At 41.4% G+C, this 17,175-nt stretch overlaps 1 protein-coding gene across 1 annotated transcript; it reads right to left on the reverse strand.

The window, feature by feature from the left end:
- Positions 1 to 5,072: 5,072 nt before the first annotated feature.
- Positions 5,073 to 15,764, reverse strand: LOC128615859 (uncharacterized). The gene is made up of 8 exons (XM_053638221.1): positions 15,683 to 15,764; positions 12,831 to 12,937; positions 12,629 to 12,716; positions 12,510 to 12,529; positions 6,059 to 6,140; positions 5,925 to 5,972; positions 5,644 to 5,829; positions 5,073 to 5,533 (listed from the first exon to the last, which is right to left on the reverse strand). Exons 1-8 carry the CDS (start codon positions 15,762 to 15,764, stop codon positions 5,073 to 5,075), a joined length of 1,074 nt encoding a protein of 357 aa, XP_053494196.1.
- Positions 15,765 to 17,175: the final 1,411 nt, after the last annotated feature.

A 17,175-nucleotide genomic window follows, 5' to 3' on the forward strand; every position in this document is an offset into this window, starting at 1 on the left:
TTGATTTATCACACGTCTCTTTCTTTTAACACCAACAGTCTTATCCGCTACAAATTTGATCACGCTTTTCCTTTTTCTGAGCTTCTGGTATTGTTGAGATGTGAGAGGTATATTGCCGTAGAGAACGTTAAGAGCTACTTCACACAATGTCGCAATGAGCTCGTCTGTGGCAGTTTGTAAAATAATCCGTCTTTGTTTGGGTGACGCTTTTAATAACATTTTTAAAAGCGGCAGGTTTCTACAAAGTCTGGCAGACATATCGCTATCTTCTTTTCTGGAGATATACCACAGGGTGTGGCGCAAGTAAATCTGTTCTGAGCCGATAGTGTTCGGGAGTTTTTGTTTTATAATCAATCAGCAGATACCCGAAAGGCTTGCTGGTTGCGTCTCGATAACATTCCATAAAAAATTTTGTGTTGCCGGGATACATTTGTCTTCCTAGAACACTGACTTGATTAGCATCTCGGGGATTTTTAAACAACATTAGATAATTTGTGTTTAAACTGATGGTCCTACTGGATTTCCCTTGGCAAAATAAATTCTGCACAATATAAATAGCGCTAAGATTTCTATGATGTACATATTGGGTAAAGACCTTCTCCACTTCGTTGCTCCCGCTGGCCTCTTTCATCAGATCATCGAGGATTAACAAATTAACCGCGTTGGCCGGAAACAGAGCATCATCATTCAGAGTCTGTGGTAATCCTTCAACAAATTTTATTTTGTACATTTTCAACAATTCATCATACAACGGTTGCCAACAATCATAAATATACACAATATTTTCAATTTTTTTAGAAATCAAATGTACAGCATTTTGCAACAACATTTTTACAAAATATGACTTCCCCGAGTTTGAAGGACCGCTTATCACACACGAGAAAGGGTGATGTAATCGGAAATCAAACCCCTCTGTGTCTCGCACACCCCTATGTCCAAAGAGATTGTCAGAAGCCATATGGGATCGTTGTGAAATCTGGGAGCAGTACGCGTTTGTTGTACACAACCTTAAACTTTTTAACAACTGACCTGTTGTGTAGTGTGAATTGTTTTTTATTACGTACAATGGTATCTGTGTATGCCAGTATATGACGACTATTATCCTCCCCCACGACGTAGTGATTGACAAGTCCAATCAGGGTGTCTAATCTAATGGCTTTTGAATTTACTGCGTTGAGCGTGACACCTTTGGCTTTCATGCAAACCTTACCCTTCGCAGTGCGGTAGCCGTATGTTTTCGGGCCGCCTGAACAAAATTCTACAATATGATCACCAGCTCCAACCTCGTCAGTTAAATTACCGAGATAGGGGCCCAACGGAGGTTCCCAGTCGCCCTCTCTAGATGTAAAGATCACACTGTCTGTGTCACTGTACAACAGCCTGTCACCCAATTTGTCCATTAATTCGTAAAGTTCTAGACGGGCATGAGCTGTTGTGAAAGCCCCAAGAAAGATGTTGATGTCGCGAGTCTGCCCCCCTTTCCCATCCGCATAACACCACTGAATTAGAGCCACGCTGTCTGAAACGAAGGAAAAGTGTTTAACATCATACCCGTCACCGAATATGTGCTGTGTAAATTGTTCCGGATCCGAAATTAACTCTATACACGGCAAGTTTTCACGCATGGAGAAACGACCCCAAAGTGAGTTCAGCAGAAGTTTGTTAATAGAACGCCGTGCTGGATTGCGACTTATCTTACCGGCGTCCATCTTAATCCCCTCTTTCTCAAAGTAGTCTGAGATGTAGGATTCCTTGTCTGCGTCTGTCATAACGTGTGCGGGGAAACCGCTGGCCTCTTGTTTATATTGTAAAAATGTTTTAGCATAATCACAAAACAAAGTTTCTGACCGTTGTGGAAAATGCCACACCTCGTCCACGTTCGTTACAATATAACCCTTTTCCACACCTTTCAACAGCTCTATGCTGACCCAACACCCTGAAATAGCTCTTTCCTCATCAGTATGACCACACGGGTCTGTCTGATTCTGATGTTCGGCGCATGTACGACAAAGTGGAAACATAAGCTTACCACCGGTCCTATAGGGAAGGACGGGGTGAAGCAGTTTTCGCGGTGGCAGTACTGTAGCCTTGACAAACCCATAATAATTTTCAAGAGGTTCAAAATCCTTGAAAATTATTTGTGGATGTCCTATGGGGTAACATTTTTTGGCCTGGCAAAAGGGGTACAAACTTGTAAAGTCGACATATCGTATTTTTTCACTATTGTGGGCTTTGTGATACAATTTGTACGCGTTAGTACGACCACCGAATAGCGCGTTGCGCGGTTTCAATCGTTCAGGATGTATGTAAGTGGACATAAACGCCATTACAGCGACATCGTTCTGTTTAGCGTTATTCCAATCACATTCCCACATCACCTCAACATCGAGACCATACGCCTTTTCCAAAATTTCGACCATATCATCAAACTGTCTTCTGAGCAAACCGTAGGGCACTTTTGATAACGGATGTAAATGGTTTGGGTTATAACGACATTCATGCCCGTGAAACATGCATCCGTTGAATTCGAAACCATATTTGACACCATCCTTTTCATAATAACCATCGAGATGATATTTTCCAATCACCATCTCTCCATGATTTAAAGCGTGCTGAATGTTCACGCCTCGTGTTGTTTTGACATATTCAAGCCATTCAATGGAAACGGCTGAATATGTCTTGTTCTGATTTGTGTATGCATTGTTATGGGTCAGAGCTAGTGTGTCTTTAGGTAGATAGTGGGTTTTATACACGGCCATGCAGCACGCTGCTAAAGTGGTGTATCTGAATGGGTCGAGTTTGGTACATTGTATGAATTCGTCACGGTACTTCATGCATGCCTCACGGAGCAAAACGACATCGTTCTTGCCGTACATGGCGAGCTCTTTTTTTAAATCAAAAACCTTACCCGACACCGTAACATACCACTCATCAAACAGAGCCCTCTCTTTGTCAGACATTGTCTCATAGCCGTAGAAATGCTTATCAGGGTATGGGCCTACGTAGTCTTCATTTTCGGTTCTATTGAACAGATGTGGATAATAACCTTTCTCAGCACAGGTTAGATTTAACGCGGCGGATGTCATGGACAGACGCATAGGGATGAAAGAGTAGCTATTGATGAAACGTTGCTTGAATGTCTTATCATACATTAAGATGATCCGACAGCCTTGCATAGTAATTTGGAGTGTTAGCCCTGCTTTTGCAAAATATTCCAATAGTATAAAATTGTCAAACCCTGAAGCGTTGTGTGCAACCCATGTGTAATTCTGATAATGAGGCTGTCTAAACTTTTTAACAAGTTGATCTATACAGTCTGTACCAGCGGCTGTGAACTCTTCCCCTTTAAATGTAATGGCGCATACGAAATTTGCCACGTGTTTACCGTCCGTGTGTTGTGTCTCAAAATCATAATAAATGTATTTGTCGCTAGGTGGTTCCATTTTTATCGGTTGTATGAAACATTGGTGTACTCCGTCATTAACCAACTCAGCTTTACAATGGATACAGTGTTCTGCAGGGCACACATGTTTTTTTGGTACTGCTCCGTTGACGTGATATCGCCTATTACATTTCTGACAGTATTTAGTGACATCACACTGAGCGTACTGTTGTCCTGTTTGCGTTTGTTTATGCGCGTTGTAACAGTAGGTTGATCTGCAGTACCGCAAACAATCGTGACATTGCCTCGTTTTGCCAGCGTATTTATGACAATCAGGTGCATTACATACATCGCAAACGTATTTACACCTGTGGTCTCTGCGGCTAGTAAAACCACGATAGCAGTATTCGCACACGTATGGTGTACCGATGAATGCTTTTAGGTTCTTAATCAAGAAATAATGTTCATTGTGTAAATACAAGAACACGGTCTTATTATGAGGCTCGTCATTGTTCGTAAAGTGTTCCAACAGACCAGAACATGTCCTATGGAACACCACTATTTTAACATGTAACAACCGTTCAAATCGTGTGATGTCATTAAACCCTATCTTTTGTTGTACCGAATACCCTGCAGTTTTCTGTAGAGACGCTGCTAACGACTCGAGTTCACCACATGACGCATGCGGTTGTAGAAAATGGGACAGACAGATCGCAAAACACAGATTGTTAGATATGTTGTTGGGACAGAACAGATTCATTCTGTTTCTGGCAAACACCTCGTTATGAGCTAAATCACGTATCTTTCGATAAGCGCCACCGTGTTTACCGCGAGCTATAGACACGTACAGATCTAGACATTCATCAGCCCGTACGTCAGAATTACTCTGCATAATGTTCTCTAGTTGTTGTGTGAATATGTGCAAATCGTAATCGTTATCAGGTGACAAGACAGCGTTAACGTCAGAGGGTAGACTAGGGCCTCTCAAGGTAATGTTGATTAAGCCCCCATCGCCGGCCAGCAGTCTGGAAAACGACACTATTTCAGACATGATATCATGCAGAAATATAGCGTACGCTGCCAGGTCTGGAGCGGTTATCACACGCATGTTTATACGACGCCGTATCTCCAAACCATTAAATCTGCGTCTCGGTACCACCGTATAATCACCAACAGACCCACCCTCTCTTACGATAGACTCAATAGCGGCTTCGGATAACCCAAAATTTGGTTCCGAAGGATTAAACGATTGACTGTCCGACCCGCACCCCACCTGCTGTGAATTTGAATCGCTGTCTAACAACGAATTTGAACCGATGTCTAACAACGAATTAGGCAGCGGCTCTGTTTGAACCTCAGCCATTGATCTAACAATGTTTAATAAGTCCAACAAAGTATCGGTGGTAGACTGCTGTCTATTCAGATCCTCCATTGTCCGAATTAAACCCTGTAACGTCTCTGTATTGCAACGCTGTTCAAAAGTACACAGACCATCGTCGTCGCATCTTCTAAATTTAATTGCAGCTCCCAGATTACACGAGTTTTCACCACACCGCTTTGACATTTTTATTATTGAAACAAAAACTAGTAAAAATCACACACAGTAAACCAGATACACACCAGCAAGTAAACGCACCACACACACACACACACACACACACACAGGGGAATAAAATACTTATTGTACAACTCACCCGAGTTTCTTGTTTTTAACTAACTGTACAAACTGTTTTAACAATTCCGCCGTCAGGTGTTGATTGTGATCAACGCGACGAATGTCCCCAATAAGACGCCTCTGGTTTGCTATGATTTCTTTATGTGTGATGGTATGTTTTTGTAAAGTTTCCACAAGACTTTGATTATAAAGACGCTGATTCTTCTCTATAATGTCCAGACGCTCGGTGACGCTGGCAAAAGTCTTTTCAAAACCAGCAATACGGTCCTCGATGGCCTTGAACCCGGTTCGTATCACCTCCGCCGAGTCTCTGTTATTGTCTATAACATCAGTAGCATCGCGACCAAATGCTTCTTGGTTTGAAGGCAGATCGTCTCCGGGAACCGGGGTAAATACACATGCATCCCACGAATCTAACAGCTCCTGATTCCAGTTCAAACAAGAGTCTATAGTGCTCGGTTCATTCACAGCTGACTCTGTTTGGGGTAAAAAACACAAAACATTGCTTAGGATACCGGCACTAATTAGGATGATGAAACACTCTTTAAAAAAATAAAATAAAAAAATAAAAATGCATGCTACACACCGTCTGTCGATCGTGGGGGAGATCTTGATCGTTTACGTTTAGACGTAGCGACACCCGTGCTGTGGACCTGAGCGACTGTTTTACGCTTGGCTTTTCCAGAGTTCGTTGGTATACCGCGTTCAGTGGAAACCGCAGCACTATTTTTGAACTCGGGTGCAGCGATCTTGTCTACAAGATTTGACAAGCCTTGAACAGTAAACAAACGAACACAATACGTAAGAAAACATCTTAAACCGCTTTTTAAACATAACAGATAAATATCTCGTTATTACAGATCTTACCCAGCACGGGGTTTTCAAACCTGACTCGCGGGACTTCTGTGTTCGACCCTTTGTGAAAAAAAGAAGTAAAATCATTAAACACATACACATCATACATAGGATCGAACAATTATAAAGAATAACAACGCACGTACCGCTTGCCTTGTTCAGAAACCTGATTTCGTCTACGATGTCCGGGATAGACACAATATCATCATCACCTGTAGCGTTAGATACCTGTTTTATTCACCACAATAAACCCATAAATTCGTTTATAAATAAAAACATTCTTAACTATGTGTAATAATAATAATAATAATAATAATAATAATAATAATAATAATAATAAAAACAAAACACTTACTGTTACGACAGACAGCCATCTCCTCTTTGAAGTATTCTCAAAAATAAAATATAAAGCTTTAGCGGTGAGTTAAAACGAGAATCGACGATTCGCCTAAAATTACACAGCGCTCTGATACACGGCCGCGATCTTAGAGACTTCTGCGTAACTGACCCTACTTTTAAACATAAAGCATACCTATTGTAGGGTGTGTCGTAAAGCAATTAACACCCCCGCAGACACTCATTATCATAAACAAATCTGTAGGATCACACCACGACCCCCCTAGTCATAAAAAAACTCTTTGGTCAGGAAGAAACAAAGAGCCATAAATTAAGCACTCCTAGAGAAACGCAGGCCTGTCAAGGACGAGGCCATAAATTAGCCCTCTAGTTCTACCGCCGTGATTGACATTTTGACAGAACGTACTGGCTACGATGAAAAGATGTGTTTAGAGAGAGAGAGAGAGGCGTGTCTGAAAACGCGTATGTGTGGGCGGGGTTTAGCGAGAGTGAGGCGTCTCCGTTTAACTTCATTACTGCTTAACACAGCGACTGGAAGACATCTCTGGAAAATACTTCTCTCCTAGTTTAAACATTACGGAGATTCTTTTAGCCAGCACTTTAACATTTTTACCTCGTAAGGATCTTTGTTTAGAAGCCGTGTAATAGGTGCTATTCTTTTTAAACAGCTCTTTTAACCATTTTTACCTCCTAAAGTTTTTATGTGTTTTTTTTTTTTGGAAACCTAGTAATACGGATTCTTTTTAAACAGCTCTTTTGATCATTTTTTACATCCTAAAGGTTTGTGTTTAGAATGTATGTAATACAAACGATTATTTTAAACAGATTCTTTTTTAAACAGATTCTTTTTTTTAAAAAGACGCTTTAACTCCTAAACTTTTTATTCAAAGGTAAACCGGGATCCCTAAAAAACATAATCAACAATTGTTTTCATTTATTTCACAAAACAAATATTCTACTCATATATGTACACATTCAAACATCATGCTTTTCTAACAATGTGTTTACACAAACGAAATAACGCCACACAGTAACACAAACACATCCCCATATTAAAAACATTATTTCTTTTCAGACGTATTTCACCCCACCAAAAACCAAACTCATTAACATAAACACCTTTTGCTGGGAGGGGGGCTATTCCCCCCAACACACACCTCCCCACAACTCCCCCAGACACAAAGGAGCCAGATTGACCAGCTGATAAACTCCATAGGGTTACCCCCCTCACCACCCCTACAGACCTGCCAGTCAGGGAAGCACAGAGGGTCATAAATTATCACACACAACACTTTGATTGACAGTTTGACAGAAAGTGTATGATATAACTACTTGCTGGTTATGTCCAATGATAAGTAATTAGTGAGATCAGATGGCAGTAGTAGTCTGCATATTTTAAATTCTCTGTAAGGTGTTGTACGCCTGTTACAGATGTGATATCTGAGTCCGTAACATTAGAATAAAGTGGTGATTACTTAATGTGGAATTCGGGTTTTGCAGGGAGTACGAGTATCTGGATTGGGCAGCCTGCATAATGGTTCCTTTTGCCGACATGTTGTGCTGATGTGAGTTTGGGAGTTAGTTTAAATACAGTCCCTTTACAACAGTGTAGGTTGAAGTGGTTTGTTTTCCCTGAACCGTAGATTGGTGAATAGAATAGAGTAGTTATGCAAATATATAGGTGTGTGTGTGTATATATATACATATGTGGTATACGGTGTGCTATGGATATGTCATACAAAGTATACGAGTTACAATATTTAAATGATACAAAGCAGTGGTCACAAACTCGAGGAATGGAGCATGTACTGCGCAATCTGTGAAGTGAATTGATAAGTCGGTAAACGGTAGGTAGCTGAGAACTGGATGCAGGTATGTGTGAGCTGGGAATTGCAGTCCATGACAGCCAGCCATGTTTGTGGACCGCAGTGCAGGATGGGAAATGTGGTTTGTGATATGAGTAGATTTAACACTACCTTAATATGGTCAAATACAGTTTAAATGAAATGGATAAAATTATAGGACGAATCTTATGCCTTTCACAATTGGGCGCTCAGCCAAGGTAACAACTTGGTGGTAAGTTGAAACAAAGCTCATGGATGATAAATCTTATTTTGGACTAAGTTAAATACATATTCACATTCCTCCAAAGTGAGTGACATTTAAATGTCATGTATGTAGGGTCTGAGTGATATTTTGAGTGTGGTATAAGTTAATAAGAGTTAAAAGGGGTACATGCATGTCCAGTTAGACTAAACACTATTGTGGTATACATAAAACCAAACTCACTAGGTTGTTTTGAATAGTAATTAGGGGGATAAAAGTGACTAGGGGACTGTAAATACATATCTAGAGATCTCAACCTCATTTACTCTATTATTGGGATTATCACACATTGGCACAGGTGGGATATTAATATGTTAGGTTAGTGTACACCACAAATTAGTAGACTAAAGGAATTTTGTTTTCCTTTCTCAATATCTTTCTGGTAAATGAAAATCAGGAAGGGATAAGAATGTATCATTGCCAATTGGGATTGTATTGTTGAAGTAAACAGACTAGAACTATTTTACAGGATAACTAAACATGAGAGTGGAAGACCCCTTTATGAGAGGTGTTATTCGTGTGATTAGAGCAGTAGAGGTTACTTTAGTAATTTTTACCTGATTCACGGTGTTGAGAGCCTCTTCTAAATCAACAGACAGGGAAGTGCAGAGGGTACCGTGACATTGTTTTAGGACTTTCAAAACAACAGTTGTGCTGATATGTTTATATGACCTTAGACTTCTTGCAGACTGATAACATGTGAACGGTTCACTGAAAAGGGTTTCTACAAGGGACAAGAGGCTTTGTTGTTGGACTGTAATGATCTAATATAGTTGGATGTCCCTGATTTAATGTAATAAATGAAATAAATAAATAAATAAGAAAGCTGATTTCCAAATTTCTGGTATTATCCCGTTGTCTAATGAAAGATTAAAATTGATAAGTTAAAAGAGATGAAATAATATCAACTGCTAAGTTTAGAAATACAGACTCCACACAATCAGGGCCTTGTGATGTGTTTATATCGAACTTGAGTGATCTGTAAACATCAGAAGTCTTAATACTTTAAAAAAAAAAAAAAACTGAACTCCTCATTTTGAATTGTTTTTGAATGGCTTTCGTCATTATTAAAATCAGGGTATAGTAAATCATGATAAATATTCACCGGTTTAAGGCCTAGATCTGATGCATAAATTGAACATTTAATGATGGGTTTTGCAGTTGTGTGTTCCCAGTTGTCTGTCTCCAGTTTCCAGTACTATTGTCCTGTAAACAATATCTTCGATCCTCAGAAAAGGATGAAGGGACATGCCCACTTAGTCTAATATTATTACAGCAAGCTGTGATAACAAATGCGATAAGTTCTGCAACACAACCAACCCACCCAGTAACCATTATCTATAGTATAATGTATATAGAATATATATATATATATATATATATATACGTATATGGATATATATGTATATATATATATATATATAAGATGTCCCAACTGTAACCTGTAACTGTAATTCCATTCCACATGATATTATTAGTGATCAGCGCTTTTTCCAAGTGACTGCATGTGAGAGCTCAAGGCCGTTACTCCCATTAACATGCCTAGATCAGTAGTACACCTGGAAGCGTCTCCTTCGGGGGCTGTGGGCTCCCCTGCGGTGTACTCCTCTGTGGTCATAGACTCCCTTGCACGCTCCCAAGGCTGTCAGGACATGACTGGGGTCATCCTCCGCCCCATAAAAGCACAACAAATGTTCCTGGACGTTATCAAGTATGGTCTGCAGTGGATCACTGATTGCTCACTACATGACAACATCCTGAGATCCGGGTGTTCTTTGGACAATCCTGACATTGAATGGACTTATGCTTTGCACCTGTACTATGGCTGGCAAACTACAACAAAGACTGTGTCTTACATGTGACTGAAAGGGGGGGTGCTGCTTGGGGGGTCCCGGCTCAGGAGAGTGGGGCGCTTACAGGGCTGTAGTTTATGTATCGAAAACATTGGATTTGGTGGCACAAGGATTGCCAGGCTGGAGATGCTCTCTTGGTGCGGATCATTGGGAAAATTGCTCTCTCACACATCGATCTTACGTTCATCACACCAGGACATATCTATTTTGAAAGAACATGATATGTTGATCTATGTGCCACCCGAAATGAAATTCTTAAACCTATTAGTGTGCCTAACACACCAACTGTAGTGTTGTAATTAATTCTGTGGAGCCAGTCACTGAGAGCACTCACGATTGCCCAGCCGAAATTCATATTTCCTTGAGCTTAAAAGTTTTGGGTCTGAAATTTCACAAACATTATGAACACCCTGTTCTGCCCGATTGTCTGAATTAAACGCTATCACTAAAGAGTGCAACCTGGTTAAGGGTAGAATTGGTAATATATATAAATATACAGATAAATACTGACGTTTAGGCCCATGGATTGTGTCGTCTGTTTGGAGTTGTTTGAACGCAATGAGGTTCTAGAAAAAACGTTGGAACGCCACGTATCGAACAAATAGTTTAATTGAATTCTGATTGCACTTCTCGCTGTATGTATTACAGATGCCCATGATCTTAGCCAGTGTGCGAGGGGGAAGGTAGAGGAATGGTCTCTGTACTTTCAGGCAACGGTGGAGGATAATCTAAGTGTGATATTTGTGCTCGAAAATTTCTTCCTTGACCAGGGATAGGTCCCAGATCTGACATACCATCTCAAGTTAACGTAATTTGTGCTGATACTAAACGTATTTCGGTAGATGCTCTACCTCTTGCACTAATGACCTATCACATGCAGGCTAACAGCAATATGTATCTAACACCGCATGAAATGCTTACGGGTCGACCCATGTCTGTGTCTGTTCCTCATGATGGACTGCCGCTGGAGTAATTGCAGATGAATCAAAAACATATATGAGACCACTAACTATTATGTATGAAGCTATATATTCACAGGAACAGAGCTGAGTGCAGTGTTATGTGTGAGGCGGTTCTGCCTCAACGGGGGGGGAGGTGTTCACCCGGAGGTGGGAGACCCGGAGCGGACTACAAGAACAAGAACATGCTCAGTCCTCCAATGACGAGATGGTGGGGAACACGTGAAGCTGCTGTCAACTGCTGTCAACGGGGGTCTGCTCAGTCAGTGGCAGACAGGATGAGAAGATGCGAAGATCCATACCCTGGGTGTACGTGCTAGCCTAACCTCTCCCCAAAGGGTGGCTCTCTACAGTATGTAAAGTGCTTGAGCTGAAGACGACCAGCATACAGAGAGATACTGCATACAACAGACTGTCAAGTATTGTTATAAAATGTTATAAAATGTTTGTGATATGACGCACTCAGGCATGAGAAAAGTATAATGGTGCTGTCGAGCACACAGTGCTGGCAGGGTGGGAATTTTTCCTCATAGGAGGTTTTTTCGCCCACCCCTGACTGCGCAGGATTGGGGTTTGTTTTTTGGGGGGAAGCAAGACTCTGCAGGTCCCAACAAATACAAAACTGTGGGCTGACAGGCCTAGTTGAGAAAGATAGGGACGTGTAGATCCAATCAAGTAGTTAGTTACTGTAGTGGCCACTCATACGTACGGCAGTAGTAGTAGTAATGAATGATTAGGGGAACTCAGTTAATCACACTTATAATCGATGTAGGCAAACAAACGTATAATCAAGGTAGTTAGATTCGAAATATATATATATATATATATATATATATATATATATATATATATATATATATATATAGTTGAAAGGAGAAGTAAGTTAAGGGTTAAGAGTTATGGCTAGGTACATCTACACATGTCCGGCAAGTGGATGTAGGGGGGTCCTAAGGCCCATTCTCCAGCTGCCAATCTACTATGAGACCCCGGGGCGCACAACGCTAGCACAACTCCCACCCACCAGGTCTACAAAACCTCCTCAGCTCCTATTCGGATCAGTGGTGCGTAGAAGTGGTTAATGTAAGGGACCTATTTGAGTACCGGGACGGGCGCAGGGACTATGGCTTCGTTGGAGTAATCCTCCGACAGCTAGCGGGCACGGCTAGGGCAGAACCAGTTCCTCCACAGATATAACCACTTAATTAAGGTATTGTATGAGGCTTCATAGCCTCAGAGGGGGAAAATGTTGTGGATAAAAATGACATGAAAAAAACATGAGGGAGACTTAGTGTGAATAAAAAGTAATTTTATTGGTAATTCACAGGACGGGTGGGTGCGTAGTCTGGAGGAGAGCGAGAGGGGGAAGAGAATGGGGTGCGTCCTGGGGACATGGGGAGTTCAGCAAAGGTGAAGTGAGAAGACCACTGAGAGTTGGGCGGACTGGTAGGTGAGAAGAGGGACGAATGGTCGGGGCCCGAATCAGAGAAAACGACATCATCCTCGGACTGGAAGCTGGAGGAGGGTTCTGACTGTGCAGAGGCGTCAATACGCACGTTCACGGAGCAGATTCTGTATCAAAGGGGAGGGGGGAACCCCGCATTTCCATTCCTGGGGGGGGTGCTGCGAAGATAGTTGAGTAGCACCATGATATCAGCAGTGAGATGCACAAGCTGGTAATGAGTGTCCAGATCGAGATCCAGATCCAGATCCAGGTCCAGTAATGGGGAGAGGAGGGACTGACGACGGGCACCTAGACATACAGAAGAGGTATTAGTCAGATGTGGATAAATTGGAAAAACACTTTAAAGATCTTTAAGAGTAATGAGTAATACACTATGGTTGGTAGAGTCAAAAAAGTCAAAAAGAAGTATAAGTATACGAGCTGAGGAGTGCTACCACACGCACACACACACACATACATACCCACACACTCTCGTACAGTCAAGGGCGGGCAAGTAGACATAACACACATACTATTATAACTTTATAAGAATAATAAAAAGGATATTATAAGGGTAATATCGCATAGTAATAATAATACATATACATACTCTTTATAAAAAACAGAATAATAGGATATGTGGGACAGTAGAAGGGTAATATAATGGTATTAAGAAGTTGGAAGTACAGTAAACTGGTTTTTCAAGCAGTATATATATATTAAGAGATATAGAGCAAATATGAAAATAAAATATAAACTAGGAATACAGGAAAATATAACTTACTCATGATTCAGATGGTGAAGAGTGAAGATTCTTGTAGATTAAAAATCTTGTCTCACAGGGAAGGCCTTGATTTTAGGAGAACCGTGAGGAGCCAGTTATAAGGGTGGCTGGGTCAAACTGCCCCCCCTCGAGATAACAATAAGACCAAGGTCCCATTAGATTGTTTAGTCTCCTCCACTTTCTATTCTCTGGGTAACTGAAAAATGAAGTTTCTGATCCTCTGGGTAACTGAAAAATGAAGTTTCTGATCCTCTGAGTAACTAGAAACTCTGGGTTTTTATTTTCTTGGTTATTAGAAATGCCTGGGTTCTGATTTTATGTGTAAATTAAAACCCCTCGTTTCAATTCTATGTGTAAGTGAAATAGCCCTTTTCTGGAACATAAGAGTAAGATAAATGAGCTCTTTTTTAACCCTATTGGTAGTGAGATCATAGTCTTCTTGAAACATCTGGGTTATTTAGTGTGTAAGTACAGTATAAATACTGGAGCTTAAGCTCAGGGTATTGGGATCACCTCTGAGAATTCTCATCGGTGTGGATCTCGTGTGGTGGAACGGAACAATAAAGCTGGACCCTTGCTTCTTCTCACTCACGGCTGGTGTATTTTTTTCTATCTCCAACTGGGCTCAGAGGTAGATGTGAGTATTGGCTTCTAAGTTGAATTTTAAATGTTTTTGGGTAATAGGCTAAATTTAAGCCAACACAGGGACCATGCGTCAAAAGGCGGAACGATAGCGGTGATAAAGCATTGGTATCTCTAATTACTCTAAAAATAGTTTTAAAATATAGAGTTTGAAGGTAGAGAAGGCCACATCCCTACGTCCAAACAGGACTCAGATGCGGTAGTGATAATGATACTCTCCAGTGATAATGGCACACCTTTTGTGAGCCATGGCCTTAAGTAGGTGAGTGAATATTTGAGTATTGATTTAAAGCAGCACTGTGCATATCATCCAGCTAGTGGTGGGGCAGTAGAGAGAGAAAATGGGACACTAAAAAACAGATTGAGCAAATGCTGTTCTGAAACAGGCTAAGGATGGCCTTAGCCCTTTGGTATACTGTTTGGGGGACCCCCACACACAGGAATTGGACCTGTGACAACTCCTCTTCCCGACGCTGCAGCAAGTAATGATGCAGTCTTAAGTTACTGTTCAACCTTGTCCTCTGCTCTGCACTCTATACACAAGCAGGTAAAGGCAGCATTTCCAGCTCTAGCCACGGTTCCACTGCATGAGCTGAAGCCCGGAGAGTGGATCGTGATCAAGGACTTCCGCAGGACCAGGTGGAACAAGCCATGGTGGTCTGTGCCTTTCCAAGTTCTCTTTGTCACTCATTCAGCAGTGAAAGTCAACCAGAGAGTCACATGGATGCGTGCGAGCCACTGCAGGAGGGTGCCAGAGCCGAGCACTGAGCTGGAGAAGACGGGACTGCAATAGGAGAACTAGACCATAATTCTCCATCAAGAGGCCTCTAGGAAGACCTACGCTCACGAGCAATGATCTGCATATACACACCCACACACATGACGCACTATACCCCGACACATCAACACACCAATCCCACGCGACTCCACGATAGACGGTCTTAAGTGGTATCTAGTAACCTGTGAAATCACAAAAATGTAGTTTTTGGAGAAAATGTTGACGACACGGAAACTGTACTCTTAGGAGGACTGAACTTCATTAGTGCGTACTATATAGCCATGTGACCAGGACAGAGGTTAGATAACGTGACTTTGCTACCTCACCTCTTATGCCCCAAAATTCCCTGACCACAGACTACTGTTGCAGACTAGACACAAATCATTAAATGTCGACCTGCACATCCATCCACTCATACATACAAACCTATTCCTAATCGTGCACCCTTCTCCTGGTACAGGTGGTATCTCTTAAGCCCTGTCATAGAAATAAACTCACAAATCATTGGGACCGTTCCCGACAACACTGGGGGTCCGGGGGTAGACCCTTAAGCTGGAAAGATAAACCAAAGTGCGATATTGAAGTTTATTGGGTAGAAGACTTAATGATCAACCATGCCAATCACATCGTTGCAGCAGAAAGAGTGCATGACGCACACACTTTTACCCAAATTTGGTATTTAGCTGATCGTGGTGATGGGACTAAGTGCCTAAGGTGACGTGATTTCTATATGTCCCACAAAAGCCCACGAAGTTCTTTAGTAGACTATTGCTGCAGATTGGATGACAATTAGTAGTTAAAAGCCCATATGCCAAGATATTGGCCGCCTCTGTAAACCATTCTGTATCACCTTTGGTCACCATCACCATAAGAATCACTGCCACCAGTGCTACCCACATAACGTCACACGTCCCCTCGTCACGCAGACACATAATGGTTATTCTATCATTGAACAGATGCGGTCTGCGATACGCAACCCTCCACAGACTAGCGAGATGGGGTTTGATTGGCTGAACTCAGTACTCGGGGGGGGGGGGGGGGGCTCATGGATATTAAATGTCTGTCTACCAATAGGTGCAATAATTCTTCTTGTCTTGCTCATTTTGCCTTGTATTGTTTCTCTCATTTGGAGAAGTCTCTCACGCTCGTTGAAATCACTAATGATCAAATGCTGATGTTGACAAAGACTGATTAGTATCCCCATGATGACCAACCTGACTTGTATCCTAAACCTGACTGGGTATCAGATTCTGCCAGTGACACTGACTATGATGACCCATTGACATCCATTTCACATATATTGTAAATATTCATTTGACCATGACGATTCTCATTTCACTCTAAAATAAGCTTGCTTGACGACAAGATACTTTATATCCGCAAAAACAGCCTTAGCGCCTTCATTATGTCTGTATCATGTTGAATTCAGTTGAACCGTGAAAGTACTCTGAAGTTCTGATGTATTCACAGCATTGTAATTTCTCTGTTAATTTTAGTTATCATATTTTGTAATGATAAAATGGGGGAAATGTGATGAAAATTACTCATTTTTACTTTGTAATACCTTTGTTCTTGTTCTGTTTCATTCTCATGTGAGGATAACGCCTAAGAAGGCCATATCATGTCACTGAGATCAGGACAGAATGTTTATCTGCTTACAGAGACACAAAAATGTTCTTCTATTCAAGGTTCGTCTAAACATCTTCCAGTATCCTAAAACAAAGCCTGTTTGAACTGCCTCAAACTGCTTCTTATCGGTACACAGAATTGTTATGCTCTGCGTTTCATATACAGTATCTCACAAAAGTGAGTACACCCCTCACATTTTTGTAAATATTTGATTATATTTTTTCGTGTGACAACACTAAGAAATGACACTTTGCTACAATGTAAAGTAGTGAGTGTACAGCTTGTGTAAAAGTGTAGATTTGCTGTCTCCTCAGCACACAGCCATTAATGTCTAAACCGCTGGCAACAAAAGTGAGTACACCCCTAAGTGCAAATTGGGCCCAATTAGCCATTTTCCTTCCCCAGTGTCATGTGACTTGTTAGTGTTACAAGGTCTCAGGTGTGAATGGGGAGCAGGTGTGTTAAATTTGGTGTCATCGCTCTCACACTCCCTCATACTGGTCACTGGAAGTTCAACATGGCACCTCATGGTAAAGAACTCTCAGAGGATCTGAAAAAAAGAATTGTTGATCTAGATAAAGATGGCCTAGGCTATAAGAAGATTGCCAAGACCCTGACACTGAGCTGCTTTATTCTATCCTGTATTAACCATCTTTCTGTAATAAACCTTTTTACCTCCAGAGTGTTGTCTAATTTCCACGACAGTGGCTAAAG

The sequence above is a fragment of the Ictalurus furcatus genome, chromosome 1, assembly GCF_023375685.1.
Source record: "Ictalurus furcatus strain D&B chromosome 1, Billie_1.0, whole genome shotgun sequence".
In the NCBI taxonomy this organism is placed as follows: Eukaryota; Metazoa; Chordata; class Actinopteri; order Siluriformes; family Ictaluridae; genus Ictalurus; species Ictalurus furcatus.